The sequence below is a fragment of the Cryptotermes secundus genome, unplaced genomic scaffold (assembly GCF_002891405.2).
Source record: "Cryptotermes secundus unplaced genomic scaffold, Csec_1.0 scaffold816, whole genome shotgun sequence".
Classification (NCBI taxonomy): domain Eukaryota; kingdom Metazoa; phylum Arthropoda; class Insecta; order Blattodea; family Kalotermitidae; genus Cryptotermes; species Cryptotermes secundus.
In genome coordinates this window covers 3,554,461-3,570,769 of record NW_019724601.1, presented here as the reverse complement: position 1 = coordinate 3,570,769, position 16,309 = coordinate 3,554,461, and the positions used below count along the sequence as shown (strand labels likewise).

The window sequence follows — 16,309 nt, the reverse complement described above, 5'->3', positions numbered from 1 at the left end:
AGAACCATTGTAGTAGGTACAGCGGTGACGAAATCTGTCAATCGACTAAGTTCAATTTTAATCTTCGCCGTACGAGTTTCAATTGTTTACGTTCCCTCTGCGACAGTCAATTGCTCATGTGTTGCGATTATCAATTGCCGATGCACTGCGATAGTAAATTGTCCAAAAAGTGATAATTTTCTTAAAGTTAACCAATGAAACGGGAAATAAAACAACAGGAAGAAAAGTTCTGTCATTTCCCTGGATGGGAAATAACGAGGTTTCCTGCATTATAAACAGCAGCCTCTAGAATCGTGTTTGCGTGTTATCATGTCTTCCAATCTTGGTGCATCTGCCATAACAAATGTTTACATTTCAGCGGAATGATGCAAAAAAAATACTTTCCCAATTGTTGTTTCAGACTTACCTACTACCCATATGACGAAAAGAAACTTTCTATGTAGTCGTAATACGTTCGTATTATGTTTATGACCCATGGAGAAATATTAAGGGGGGTGGGGGGAAGGAAGATACAAGCACAAACCCGTGAAAGTAGTACCTTAACTATGCTGGTATATAAAGCTTCTCCCATCCTTTCAACAATCAGTCCGCATAGTGGGTTCCAGCACCTTTTCACATTTTACCATGAAGATCACAGTAAGTAAGAGGAAATAAGGCCCTAGAAGCCGGAGCACTCCATACAACGTCTCAGTGTTGGTATAAATGTTGGTTCTTCTAGTGTGAACTTGGAGTCAGTTAGAGAAACCCGTCTCACTTCTTTCAGCAATTACAAGTAACAATCAATGACTTTTCAAAAGCACATAAGTTGTCCTGAAGATGTAGTGATAGAAGAATGATTATTAAAGATGAAAAAAGCATTGAAAATATTAAAATGCACTCGAGCTAATTAAGATATTTTGAAACAGGTTTTGTACAGTTCGAAACTTGCATGTTTGTCACCGTTTTTCCAGGAAGTTAAGGCAAAGAAGGGACATCGTCTTTCATCAATATTTCGTCCATCTTCAGAGTTTCGAAATTGAATGTTTACGTCCAATGGTAGGAATCAGATATTGTCCCATTTCTCTTAGCAGTAAATCCGAGGGCTGTTCGAAAAGTATCCACAGAACTATGACATGTTCCTTTTCGAAGTACCCACATTGGAATATAAACCAGTAATTCCATCGCGTGAAAATTAATTCTCGTTGAAACAATAGTTTTCTAGCGTCTCTAGTTTTGCCTTCATGGCCTTAATGAAGATGTTGGTGGAATGAAGTTGTCTAGGATTGCAAAGAATGAGAAAAAATTGGCATTATTCATTTGAATTTCAGGTTACAATTATATGGTCCGGCATATTTTTAGCAACATCGCAGTGACAACAAAATTTCTGGGGAGAATTATGGTGTAGAGCATAAATATAAGCATCAAGGAACTGACAGAATTACGCAGAGGAGAGTTCCATAAATTCTAACCAACTATCTCCATTTACTTCTTGGGCGTACAGACCTGTTTGGGTATTGCCCGCCTCTATCAACTTTTCCTGATAATCCTCTACAACGGCTTGTAGACGCCATTTATTGACTTTTTCTTTTTCCTCATTTCGATATTCTTTTATATCTCGAACGTTGTTTCGTTTGCTAAGCTGATTCTTCCGTCTGGCCCTTTGTGATAAAGGCGTCCCAAAAATTCTTTCTCCCCACACCGAATCCAGGCTACCTTAGGGACATAGAATTTTCTGTCAGGGTTTATTCCACTAGCCGGGGGTCCCAGCTGTATTGGGCACTGCCCAAGTTGCACGAAGCAGATGTCGGAGTAGGATTTGTGGGCAGTGCCGGCAGAAGTGTCAGTTGATAGTCTTAAGGATTTATGTTATCTGACTGTGTGGACTGAGTCCCTTGGTACTGTTTGGCCTATTGTACCAGCCCCAGGTGGTAGATGATGAAGGTTGTGAAGCAGTCGGTGGGAAGTGAATTGGTAGGGGAAACCGAAGTACTCGGAGAAAACCTGCCTCAGTGCCACTTCGTCCACCACAAATCCCACATAACCTGACCCGGGCTCGAAACCGGGCCGCCTCTTGGGAAGCCCGCGACTAACAGCCTGTGTGACCTACATATCGGTATTAGCACAGTACAGTACAGTGCAGTACACTACAGTATAGACCTTGGCTCCCATATGAGAGGGCGATTAATCCAACATGGATGAGACGGGAGGTATGTGTGACGCATATGAGGAAAACTTGAAATGCACATAAATGTTTTGTTGTAAAATGTCATGTGAAGGTGCCATTTGAGAGGTCTAATTATGTGTTTGGGGATAATATTAAAATAGAACTTAGGCGTAAGATTTGCGAGTATTCGAACGATATAGAGCAGAAGAGGATCTAATGAACAATTTTTGGATGAAGATTAAGCATTCAGATTTCGATAATAACACGTCTTATGAATATACCTAATTAACAGTGTTTTAATAAGAGAGATTTCCTTCTCGGACAGACTCCTTGAAATTCAGTATTTTCTACTTATTTTGCCATAACAAATCCAAAATTTTGTTCACATATCAAGTAAATGTACAATGGTGCTACTTCAACTGTATTTCAGCACACATTTAGAGTAAATTTTGCGATAATTATAGGCAGTTAATTTGAAAACTTGTGGAAGAGAGTGATTACAAATATTTTTTGGTACTACTGACTCATAAATTGGGGAGTCTGAGGGAAACCATAGAATCCTTACTTAGGTCCGAGAAATCCCCGAGTGCTAAGAAGGCGTGCCAACTGCCCAGCCACGATATTAGATGACTGACTGATTTTAGGGTCGATGTAACTTCTACAGCAAAGGTAAAGGTAAATTTCTCCATGAGCTCAACTAACTAAGCACTACGCCATGAAGGCGTGTGGGGGAATACATGTATAGATCCATATTTTCTTAACCTCGGCACTAATTGGAGGTGAGTGGTCAGATTCACGCCTCGACCGCTTTACTCCCGGGAAACAGCCCCCTTACCCATTGTGTAGGAAGTTAGGTGGACCCCAGAGCCGGTCTGGACTATATGGAGACTCTACTCTCGGTCGTTCAGCCCGTAGCCAGTCGCTATACTGACTGCGCTATAAACCAGACATAGAGGCTTGGTCAGATAAAAATCATATGCGTTGAGAACTGAGTATAACGGGCGTGGGAACGAGAGTACATAAATAAACGAAAGCGTTACACACTTCTCTCCCCCTTGACACAATTTCCTTCCTTAATATCAAGCATATAATTTCGAAAACCTGCATGCGGTTATTATCCATATATGTAGGTTTGTATAGAGATTAGATTCTCTGTGTACAGTACTCACAGTAATGTTCTATTTTGCCGCGCCATAGCTCAAGCGGTTATTCGCTGGCTTCCCACCGCGGCGGCCAGGGTTCGATCCCGTGGTCTCGTCATGTCGGATTTGTTGGGGACAAAGTGGCGCTGGGGCAGGTTTTCTCAAAGTACTTCCGTTTCCCCTGCCAATCTTTATTCCAACAATTGCTCTACATTCACCCTCACCTATCATCTGGGGCTGGTACAATAGGCCAGAAGTGGCCGAAGTACAAGGTACTTAGTCCCACCCCACTAGCAATAAAAAAATGAAACGTTCTATTTTCAATAGTGATAACAATGTTTCATTTATATAGAGGTATATGTGATATTGTTGAGAGATTTTGCTGTTGAAACATTCTGGTTGTGCGACGATTTCTTAAAACCTTTAACGTATAATCAACTCATGCTTCGTTGCATCTACAAATTGCACAAATATACTTTATATATTCACAACGTATGACAGGATACGCACTGATTATTCATGCATTTCTGTTGCATAAATGAGAACAAGACACTTGTCATGTAGAGACAGGGTTTAACCTCAAATATTCAGCGACTAGAAGAGGCCCTTTCTTGCTTTTTTGTTCCTGTGATCTTGACATTCATTTATTGCAGATATGACTATTGTTGCGAAATCGTTCACACTACAGATATAGTTTTTGTTTGTTTTAGTATACCATATAAAAATATTAAAAATAAATGTTGGTGCTAGATAGTAATAAGAACGCCATGTTACATCACGTACTGATTTTCTATACCATAAGCAACTGTTGAGGTGACTGATAACTTCATCTTAGCTTCATGTAAAATATTCCATTTGAACAGATAAAGAAGTAACAGGTCGTGGAACGTCCATAGGGTGGTGAGACGCCGAGGTTCCCATATTTCCTAGATAGAGGGCTCAAAGATGTCGGTAAAGTCAGCCTTACGCGCCGGCCGCGCTTTACTCCCTAGGAGAATTATTTAATTAATTTCTGGTACTTATTTATGTTAGAGGCTGATTCTACCCAAGGGCCATAGTGCGGCTGGAAGGGTTAGGTCAGTTGAAAAAAAAAACAATTACCTCATCGGCACTTGTACCCGCGACCTTCCGGCTTTTAGCATAGTGCATCAACCAACTACGCTACCGCGTGCCCCAACGCATAAGGACCGAAATTAAATTCGCCCGAGTAGGCTATGTCCGCAGAACCAAATTCAATAGAAATTCACTGTTAAATGCCTTCATAAATTAAATATGTGTATTGGCAGACAGCCCTTTTATTATGCATTCAGTTCATATGAAAAAAAGCCGGACAGATTCTAATATTCCATTTCGGAGTTACAGAGTCTAAATAATTTTTCCGCGAAACATGAATTAGTGACGTTTATGTATTGGAAATACAAATTTATGCTAGGCATTCGCACGAAGTGCGCAATAACGGCTTCCCAAGAAGAGTCGTTTAACTACTAGTCGCGTAAATTATAATTTTCCTTATATATTACACTGGCTTTACTGCCTTGCACTTTTACTGAAAAGTCCATAATTCATTTAACATTAGTACCATTCTCTTGACCCATTTACCAATTTTGAATCTTGCATCAGACAAATGATTTCATTATACAATAAACTAAGATCATATGAAATCGCGTTTGGCGCGAAATAACAGTATTCTAAAACCTCGATCGTTGATGAAGAGATCCATATGAGTTGATGTATGCCTATAACAGATGTTGCAGTTCATTCTGGTACGAATTTTATTCATTTCTCGAAGTCAAATGACAACCACGTGGGAATATTTTCTAAATGAAACTTTAAGATATGAAAGGTAAAGTGTCTGTGTTTAATTTCATGTAAGTTAATCTTTCATGATCGATCACATTGGCCGCGCGGTCTAAAACATGAACCATCTTCGCCCGCTCGAACGCTGGTATTGTCGGTTCGAATCCCACTCAAAGACATGGATGTCTGTGAGCGTTTATTCTGTGTCTGTGTACATAGCGGTCTTGCGACGAGCGGATACCCCGTCCTAGGAGTCCTACCGACTGTATAAGATTAGAAACAGATGTTCTATGTTCCAAGTGGGAGCAACAGAACATAAGTAGATAGATTTTTTCTCTAATAATAATTTATTTGGCAATAACAATAACAGTATCAAATAACAATTAACAATGGCTTATATTAAATATAACATGACATATACGTATACGGAGGCTTATGTTTGTTTTTGCATGTTGATGTTTAGAGGTTGTTCACTATGATCTGTCCGTTTGTGATTCTGCCCAGGATGTCGTTGTGTAACCAGTAGTTCTTGAAGGTTTCAAGACAGAATATTTCACGATGAACCATGTTTTGAGGAAACTGGTATGTCGTCCGATCCACTATTCATGTAAATTTTTATATTTTGCCCCTAAATTGTCCTCTGCACTCATAGGTTGAATGCGAGTGTGGTAGTAATGTTCGTAAATGAAACGGCATCCGTTAACATGGCAAGAAATGCAGAACTTACAGTGTGACCAAGCAGAATAATTAATAAATTCATTATACTGCTGCTGGGGCACGCGGTAGCGTAGTTGGTTAATGTCCTGGGTTCCATTCAGCCTCTTAACGGAAATGAGTACCAAGAATCTTCCTAGGAGTAAAGGGCGGCCGGCGCGTAAGGCTGACAACCTTACCGCCATCTGTGAACCGATTGTCTAGAGAAAATGTGGGAGCTTCGTCGTCTCACAACCCAATGAGCCTCCACGGCCTGTTACAGGGATTGCTTTACTTTCTTATTATACAGCTGCTGAAATAATAACGAACTCTCTGATATGGTTGTGTTGGGAGTATGTCTTCCGTGTTACTGACAAATTTCACCATGATTTCCCTTCATACGAGTGCAACTGGAGGCGAAATTACTGTTGTAATGCTTCGTCACGATGAAGTAACATGTTAATTGAAGGAATCACAAGAGGAAGCACCTGTTATGTGGCACTGCAACTTTCTTCCTGAAGCTGTAAACATTACGCTTCAGTGCCCACACATACACCAGTCATGGTGACCATGTCAGGAAGTTCGCCAGAAAGGATAACGGCACAAGCTTATTTTCATTAGCTACTTAATACGTGTACAATTATTATGTTAATGAAATTATCCATCGTCCTGTTCTTATTTAAAACACAACGTTTCGGACGTTTCCGTCTTCGGGTAGAACCTACTCAATTGTCAAAGTCAGAGTCAAAGTTATGTTACAACCAACGGTCAGTCGACCAGTCTATCTTGAAATAAAGCACCCGTCTGGGGTTTAAAACCTGATCTTTATTACTCTCAGACAGTTGCAGGCTTGTTGATATGGGGCGGTCTCTCTGACGAGAGGACGTGTCTGTCGTTTACTAGAGTCACAGTCAGCAGTAATAAGTCTACTGCCAGTATGTACAGGTTAATTTTACGTGTGTTTAAATGTATGTATATGTACAACATATACAGGACCTCTTTCAGTTCAGCCTCAGTACAACACATCATGCCCTATCATCAATAGCTCCTACTACAGCAGCGGTCTAGTCACTTGAACGGTCGTATGTTCGACCGCCGCAAAGTTTAATCCTGTTATATACTCAGTGGTGCTTTAGATAAAAGCAGGACTTTATTTTCAATAATAACAGATGGATGGATAAGGTCCAGAAACACAATACTTGTGTAAATATACCATTGTTACAAGCTTTTAGATCTTATTGGTTACTTAGGCCTTACGTTGGTCGCGCCATAGCTCAAGCGGTTAGTCGCTGGCTTCCCACCGCGGCGGCCCGGGTTCGATCCCGAGTTTAGTCAAGTCGGATTTGTGGTGGACAAAGTGGCGCTGGGGTTGGTTTTCTCCGAGTACTTCGGTTTCCTCTGACAATCTTCATTTCAACAATTGCTCCACAATCACCCTCACCTATCATCTGGGGCTGGTTAGAATAGGCCAGAAGTGGCCGCGGTACAACTTAGTCCCACCCCACTAGCAATAAAAAAAATAGTCTTACTTTCGATATGACATAACTTAGGCGGTCAGTCGCGAAGTTCTCCCTGCAAACGACCTTGCTCAGTTTCAGGGCAGTAAATGTGTGAACTGTGGCACGCGAATTGGCACTGGAGCAGGTTTTTCTCCGGAGACATTGGTTTTCTCCCGTAAATGATCACTCCGCGAGTGCTCCATGTTAATCTATCATCATGAACTGGTACATCTGTGCACCTCAGCCCATAGTGTGTTTTATGTCCAGTGCATAAAGTTGGTCCATAATGGGGAGGTCACGTAGTGGCATAATATTCATATAAAATTTAATACAAATCCATCCGCTTGTTTACAGATTATTATATGGGACACACTCACAGACATACTGACTTAATGAAAACATATCAATTTCTTTCTTTATGAAATAAGTAACATTGTCTACATTTGCAGTAATATAAATGTAGTTACAGACATAATAGAATATTTTCTTCTCTTGTAGACTGTGATCTTCCTCCTGGCTTTGGCCATTCTGGCAACGGCCGAAGACACAAAACAGGAAAGCAAAAAACCGGAAGAAAAAGAGGAGGCAATAAACGAGAAGGAAGAGAAAAAGGACGATCAGCAAAAAACAGAAGAATCTAAACAAACAGAACAAAAACAGGAAATCGAACAAGGTGACAGGAAGCAGGAGAAGCGAGGTCTTATCCATGACTTTGGGTACGGTGTAGGTTTTGGCCACGGGCTGGACAGTGGCTTTTTCGGTGGTCATGGCCACACCGTACACCACGAGCCCATCAAGACGGTGACCTTGACCGAAAAAGTGCCAGTACCTCATCCTTACCCAGTGCACATACCAGTAGAGAAACACGTTCCATATCCAGTAGAGAAACCAGTTCCATACCCTGTTAAGGTCCCTGTTGATCGTCCCTATCCAGTCCCTGTAACCGTTCATAAGCCTGTCCCCTACACAGTACACAAACCTGTGCCCTACACAGTCAAGGTCCCAGTCGACAAGCCGTACCCTGTTCACGTTACCGTTGAGAAGAAAGTTCCATACCCAGTCGAAGTGAAAGTCCCTGTGCCCCAGCCTTACACCGTCCACGTACCAAAACCTTACACTGTAGTCGTCGAGAAGAAGGTTCCAGCCCCGTACCCAGTTGAAGTCAAAGTCCCTGTTCCTCAACCCTACCCTGTCCACATCAAAGTTCCAGTACCCGTACAGGTAGATCGCCCTGTTCCTGTAGAAGTTAAAGTTCCATTCGATAGGCCAATTCCAGTACATGTAGAGAAGCCTTACCCAGTTCCTGTAGAAAAGAAAGTACCATATCCGGTTGAGAAACCGGTACCTTATCCCGTGAAGGTCCCATATGACAGGCCTATTCCTGTGCCCGTAGAGAAACCATACCCCGTCCCTGTAGAGAAAAAAGTACCAGTCCCTGTAGAGAAGATTGTACCTTATCCTGTAGAGAGGCCAGTTCCTTACCCTGTAAAAGTCCCATATGACAGGCCTGTACCAGTGCACGTAGTTAAACCATATCCAGTACCTGTAGAGAAGGAAGTGCCGTATCCTGTAGAGAAGCCGGTTCCATATCCAGTGAAAGTCCCTGTAGAGAAACCGGTGCCATACCCTGTAGAGAAGCCTGTACCTTACCCAGTTAAGGTACCCGTAGCAATACCGGTGCATCACGACCACGGAGGACTGGAGTATGGCGGACTTGAGTATGGAGGATTTGGACATCACGAGTAAAAGCTATCAGAAAATAAGCACCGAGTTATTACACTGCAGTTTTACCATCTATGTGCTGAATATGTCGTCAAAGAACTGTCTTGTTTATATATTTCCATCATAATTTATAACTTCAATTGTTTGAGCATTGCAAATGCATAGTCGGAAAAACTGTGAGACTTTTTTATGGGGAGGGTTATAATAATCTGTCAGTCATTAAAGACGTCACGGCAGAAGAGTTCATCCTCAAAGTAATTTATCGCAAACGTTGAAAGAAAATGATTAAAAATATAAAATTATGGACACACCCAATAAATCATTATGGAAAATTGCTCAAACAAATAACCAAAGACCAACATCAAAGATTTTGTTCTATTTTCCTCCTCATTCCATTTAAAACGTTCGTGAACTTTGCAATTTTCTTGCATACGCGTGTACACATAAACGAATTTACCTCACAATTGAAAAGAAGAGTCTAAAGGGCTATACGACCACTGAACAGGGTGACAGAATAAAATGAAACTGTCTTTAAGATCGCAATTAAATTGTTGTTTGCAGGGTGCATGACCCATAATAACATCAGTTGTTTCCTGTATTACCCAAATTGCCTTCTCCGGTTACGCTTGATACTGTTAAGTTTATGTATATTAAATTAAAATTACAGGACTGAATAAACGATTGTATTACAATGAGAATACATTACTTTCGTAACAATGAAAACAACGATCCATTGTCTCCAAACCTTTCCTGAAGTAAAGTCCATGTGGGAACGAAAATAACCAATGAAGCCGAACAAGCTTCACTTTCAGAAGTTTGTCGCTGGAGTTGTTCATAACATATTGAACTGCAAAAAGATTGAAAGACGGTCAACGTATTTAACGACAGATCAAATTCATAAGGTAAAAGAATTTGATTTGGTCTGAAACAATGCAATTAAGATAGTGGTATTTCCTCCACGCCTGACAAAATGATTATACAGTCATGACTCGATTCTGCGAACCTCTTGAGGTTGGCATTAAGGTAAAACGAAGTCGTATTATATAATATTTTAAGCTTTCAGGGCGAATTTGCGGTCTACAATCTTAGCAGTCGATGTCACTTCGTCCCCATTGATAGAGATGGAGGACTTCTCTGAAACGTTGGTTTTTAACTCAATATCAACATGACCGCCCGAGAAAATTTTAGAATTTTATATTAAGGTAAAGTTATCCTTGTACAAGTCCGTGTAGGCACATAGGGTTGTGAGACGTCGAGGCTCCCACATTTTCTAGACAATCGGCTCACGGACGGCGGTGATGTTGTCGAACTTACGCGCCGGCCATCCTTTACCCCTAGGGAGATTCCTGGTATTCATTTCTGTTAGAGGCTGAGTCGACCCCAGGGCCATAGTGTGGCTGGAAGGATTAGGTCAATCGAAAAATCCAGTGATCACATCGGGAATGGAAACCGCGTCCTTCCACCTTGCAGCGTAGTGTCTCAACCAACTACGCTACCGCATACCCCAAAATTCTCTTCGTATCTCTAATCTCTTCTCCCATAGCGTGAAGGAAAATGTTAATATAAGCTTACAAAATACATTTTAGCGAAATGTTTAATGTCATGCAGAACCCCAGTAGGTGTAGAGTTAAAAATGTAACCTTCTACGATGACGCTACTAGGACGTTTGCATCTTTCACTAGGCATAACTAATTCGTGCAATATCTGTGAATATGCTTTTAATTAAAGACTGTTCCAGACAGAAAGAAAATTAAAAATGTGACTTTGAATTTCTTGGTTAGAAGTAGATAAAGGTGTAAGAACAAATGCAATAAAATGAAGCAATAACATAGCATTATATAAGAGACATGAGTAAGGCAAACCTGTTGATATATCGTAACGACTCTTAAAACAATTTTAGTTTATTGAAGGAAATGCTTAACCCTTAGAACCAAAGATAAACAGAGCAACGTAACAGACCAGATGAAATTGTTACGCAGATTGAAAGAAGTAAACTAACGAGACACACAACGGAGTGAGGAAATAAGAATTTATCTGAGGTTAATAAAAAGACAGACCTCATTAAGGAATATCAGAATTGGAGAAATATGTTCAACGGATAAAAGACTGTATAGATTATTAAAAAAAAAAAGTTTTCAACTATAAACTTCCAGGAAAGAGAAATTTATGGCCACAAACAAAATGCTTTGAACAGTTTCTGTAGTCTTAGAACGTGTCTAGATATCGTAAATCTTCAGGTAAGAAGATAACGTCTGAGAAGCACTCACTGACACAACATTCATTCCTCGTTTAATTAAGGTCTGTTCATGAGTTCAAACGCTATAAAGTAGAACATGCAGAACTAACGATCTTCTGAGTTTTCATTTGGTTGTGTAACAACAAAAGTAGGTTAAAGACGCTAGTTCAGGAAGTCATTTTCAGTTTCTTATGCAGCGAAGCTTCAGGCCTGCGTTAACTGTCTAACTGCATGTGGCTAGTCATTTGTCACTTATTTTCAAGCTTACTTTCTTTCCTATTACTTTCCAAATTGGATCTTATGCACACGGATTGTGATTGCCATACATCTCACGATCGGCGAACAGAGATGTTGTCTTAGGTTTCCATTATTAGAGAGTGGCTTAGCTCGTCAGATGCTTATCAGTACATCACCATCGGGCATATTGCCGATTGTCTTCTGTGTCTGAAGAAGAACCAATTAAAATATCGTATTAATAACTGTCATTACATAGGCATGGCACGCGGAACTATGCTACTAGCCGGAAGGTAGCGCGTTCGTTTCTCGATGTCATTGGATGTTTTCCAATTTACTTCCAGCCGCATTGTGGCCCTAGGACCAACTCAGCTTCTAATAAGAGTACCAGGAATCTTCCTGATTATTTTATTATTGATAGTGGGGTGGGACTAAGTCCCTTGTACTGCGGCCACTTCTGGCCTATTGTACCAGACCCGGATGATAGGCGAGGGTGATTGTGGAGCAATTGGTGGACTAAAGATTGGGAGAGGAAACCGAAGTATTCGGAGAAAACCTGCCCCAGCGCCACTTTGTCGACAACAACCCGGGCCGCCGGGGTGGAAAGCCAGAGACTAACCGCTTGAGCTATGGCGCGGCCAAAACTTCCTGACAGTATAAAGTGGCCGGCGCGTAAGGCTGACATCAGCACCATCTGTGAGCCGATTGTCTAGAAAATTTGGGAGCCTGTTACAGAGATAACTTTACCTGTACCATTACATTGGCCGGTTCGATTCCCAAGAGGAAAGATTTCTCTTTTTCTTTTTTCATAGCGTCCAGGCCCACCATACGCCATATATGAGTAGTCTTGGCGCGTCCCGATGAGCCAAAACAGTCGAACTGTTAACCTAACCTTTACGTATGGCTGAGTTTCAGAATGTGTACGTTCATACTTTCATTCCGTTATATGCCTTCACAGAGCGATAATTAAGGAAAGGGGACTTCATCTCGGTGGAAGAAACGGGAACATAAGTTATGTAATATAATCCAGATTTCAAGACTGATAAATGATGTGAATACTTCTTGTATATGAAAGGTGAAAGGTAGAGCAACAAGGCAGCGTGCTGTTGCGAACACTCTTCTGCCGCAATCCGCCAGCAAGATGCAGAGTTGTGGTAATATTTCAAGGCGAACGGGGCTTCTGATACCGACGTATTACCAGGTGTGTGCTACCACTTATTCTAAAAGTGAAAGCGAACATGCAAAACAACATGCATTACTGGGAACGAGTGAAGACATGTTAAACACTGATCAGGCCGCGTCATAACTCAAGCGGTTAGTTGCTGGCTTCCCACCGCCGCGGCCCGGGTTCGATCCCGGGGACTGGTCATGTGGGATTTTTGGTGCACAAAGTGGCGCTGGAGCAGGTTTTCTCCGAATACATCGGTTACCCCTGCCAATCTTCATTCCACCAATTGCTCCACAATCACCCTCACCTATCATCTGGGGCTGGTAAAATAGGCCAGAAGTGGCCGCAGTACAAGGAACTTAGTCCCACCCCACTAGGAAAAAAATAATAATCATTGATTCGAAGTAATATCCTAATATCTGTTAACGGGAAAATGGAATTACATAGTTATAGATGAGATCATAATAAGGCTAGATGTTAGAGGTAATATTCCACAAGGTTAAAATAGTGTTGTGCATATGCCAATGACATACTCATTATTGCAGGAACCAAACAAACATGATTAACACCTTCAAAAAGATTAAAAAAGCCTTGCAAAAGTATGGGCTGTTAGTCGATGAACAAAAAACTAAATTCCTACACTGTTCTAACAAACCTCATATAATTCAAATCTCAGATATCCTGACCTAAACATAGATGTCTCTCATTATAAATATTTAGGGTCTATAGTTAATTCAGATAACACAATTGAACAAGAGATTAAAGAGAGGTTAGCAACTGGAAATAAAGCATATGCTGCACATTGACAACAGTTTAAAAATAAACTTATTTCTAAAACAGCTAAATTAAGATTATACCAGATGGTAATTTGACCAGCAGTAACGTACGCCTGTGAAACCTGGACAGAGAAAGAAGCAATTAAAGATAGAATTTTAGTTTTGAAGGGAAAATTCTAAGAAAGATCTTCGGGCCATCAGGAAACTATGATGGCTCCTGGAGAACTAAAACAAATGATCTAGATACTCTAATAAATGGAACATAGTTAACTTCATCAAAGCCCAAAGAATAAGTTGGCTCGGCCACATCTCAAGGCTGAAGGCTGAACGAACAGGTAAGAGAATATGTGACTGGCAGCCACACGCTATATGAAAGAAAGGCCAATCTAAGATTAGATGTAAAGATGACGTAAGGGAAGACCTAAAGGAGTTAGGAATTTATACCTGGATAACTCGCACACAGGGCAGAAGTAGTTGGAAGGAAAGTGTTGAGCAGGCCAGAGCGTTCAAGAAATGGAGCTGTCGAGCCTCATGAAGGAGGAGGAGGAGGAAGTCTGAAATTGGCTTTAATATATTTCTCACTCTGCTGTAACTTTCTATGATGTGAATTCAAAATGTGGGGGAAATTTGCATGATATTTCTCCCCTGCAATGGTGCAGACAATCATGGGTTCACTGCAGCTAAGAACAACACTCAAATTAAGAAATTAATGTTTACCCATGTAATTAAAAAGAGGACCGGGAGTAAGGATCCAAATGATATTCAAAAACCCTAATTCAATTTAACAGTTCTGGCTGCTGTACGTATTGAAAGAGTTTGGAGAAAATTTTGTACTGCCATTTTGCGTGTGTGTGTGTGTGTGTGTGTGTGTGTGTGGGGGGGGACTTGAAATAGAATGGATACAGTTGCATATATATGATGTGTTTTAAGCAATAAACTGCTGGGTAACAGATATATTTATTTATTTATATTTTTATGTTGTTCATTACACTGTTCTTCTCTCCCAAAGAGAAAGAAGCTAAGAAATTATGTAATAAAGAATAAGTGAATAAATAATACAAGTTGAATAAAATGCATAAAAATATTTCTATATAAAAGTATGTACACAGGAATATTTAAACATAATTCAATAAAATCATTGCTAACATCACTGANTTATTATTATTATTATTATTATTATTATTATTATTCATTTAATTAATTATTAATTAATAATTATCCTGGCATTTGCCAGGAGAGTTAAAGGAAAACCAAAAGAAAATCAGTCAGGATAACTGGTATCTCAGTCAAGATTCAAACTGAGCATCTACTGAATAGAAGTCTGGAACATTACTGCCAGACCAGCGAAAGGATTATTAACATACAGAGGGAGAAAGGACATCACCTATATTGCCTAATTCAAACCAGCCATTTTCACCTTATTTATCATATTCTCCAATATTACTGTGTTTTAAAAGATATAGTAACCCTACACCTTAAATAAATTCAACTGCCAAGATACATCACAAACCCTGTAGATTTTACTAACACATAAAAGCTGAAATCTTATCACTGAATAAATCTTTAAGATATCCAATTTCCTGTACATCACCTGTTTTTTCACTTTATTTTGTTGGTACACAGAGGTATTCATCACTGACTCAAAGGTTCCATAATAAGTCATAATCTTTAACTAGACACAAGAAATATTAAATCTGATACACTAAACGAACCATCATTGAACTACTGCCGTAACAGACAACACCACCCTCTGGCACCAAGATTCAGCTGTATAAACGTTTCAAGCACCCCAGAGACACAAGAACACTAAGTCTACATAGGAACAAAAAAGGTTGGCTCAATTATGTCTACGATTTCCAGAGATTGCCAGAATTCTCAACATGTATCGGTGGCTGGTTTGAATTTCAAAGTCTGTTTCAAGAAAAGAGCAAATTGTCATCGGTTATCATTACAAATGAAAACGAGCATCAGGGGCATTCATCATTGGTGAAACATATTTTAGGGTTCCAAAGGAGTAGACCATGCAGAAATTAAAACCACTCATACTAGTGCTTTGAGGGTTGTTCAAATGAAACTCATTCACAGAGCAAATACCACATGGCTGTGGCATGGCACTTATTTTCTTGAACTCAGTAAAGAAACATTTAAGAAAAAATAAATGTTCAACTGAGCAAGTTAGGAAAAGGAGCAATATTTCTGGCATCCTCTGTTCCTTCTATTCCATTACCAAATACAATCCCCGAGTTGGTTTCACTTGAAGATCCCTCACAGACATGATCGTAACACATAACACTACAAATCTGAGTCACCACCTTTGCATCAAAATATTTCAAACAGTCAGTATGTTGTTATTCTCCAAGCTCTTAAAATAATGCTTTCATATAAGCTACATATTTTCCAAAAAGCTATTGCTGCACAGAACTTAAGATCCTATGTTCAATCCTATGTTCAATGGTGCCAGTGCTACTCCAACAGTGGTGTTGGAACTGAATTTCATGAAAATCATTTAGTGCCTATGCTAATGATATGCACAGCTGAATTAAGGGATGGTAGACAGACGTGGCTGCATACCCACGTGCTGAAACACAGATTGCTAGAATAATCACAATAAGTAATAAAAATAATACAGCGGAATATGCTGATGTCCAGTACTGACTGAAGTGGAACAAGCCTTCTGGCTTTCCCCAGATAAAGTACTGAACAAAATAATTTGTGCCTATGCCATCACCTTCAAATGTTCACAAATCAGCCAAAAGACCTTTCCATCAACCTTCTCTTGTTCTTCATCTTGTGCTCTCTTCTGCTGTCCTCAGAAATTCCACTTACAGAACGTTTCCAACTCCTAGATTTAGCATACAGTATGAGGTTCCATCATCGCCATCATTAGATGGTGATACAG

At 40.2% G+C, this 16,309-nt stretch overlaps 1 protein-coding gene across 1 annotated transcript; it reads left to right on the top strand.

The window, feature by feature from the left end:
- The first annotated feature begins 594 nt into the window (after nucleotides 1–594).
- LOC111862496 (repetitive proline-rich cell wall protein 2) lies at nucleotides 595–9,651 on the top strand. Its single transcript, XM_023847967.2, has 2 exons — nucleotides 595–636; nucleotides 7,773–9,651. Exons 1-2 carry the CDS (start codon nucleotides 625–627, stop codon nucleotides 9,018–9,020), a joined length of 1,260 nt encoding a protein of 419 aa, XP_023703735.1. The 5' UTR covers nucleotides 595–624; the 3' UTR covers nucleotides 9,021–9,651.
- Nucleotides 9,652–16,309: the final 6,658 nt, after the last annotated feature.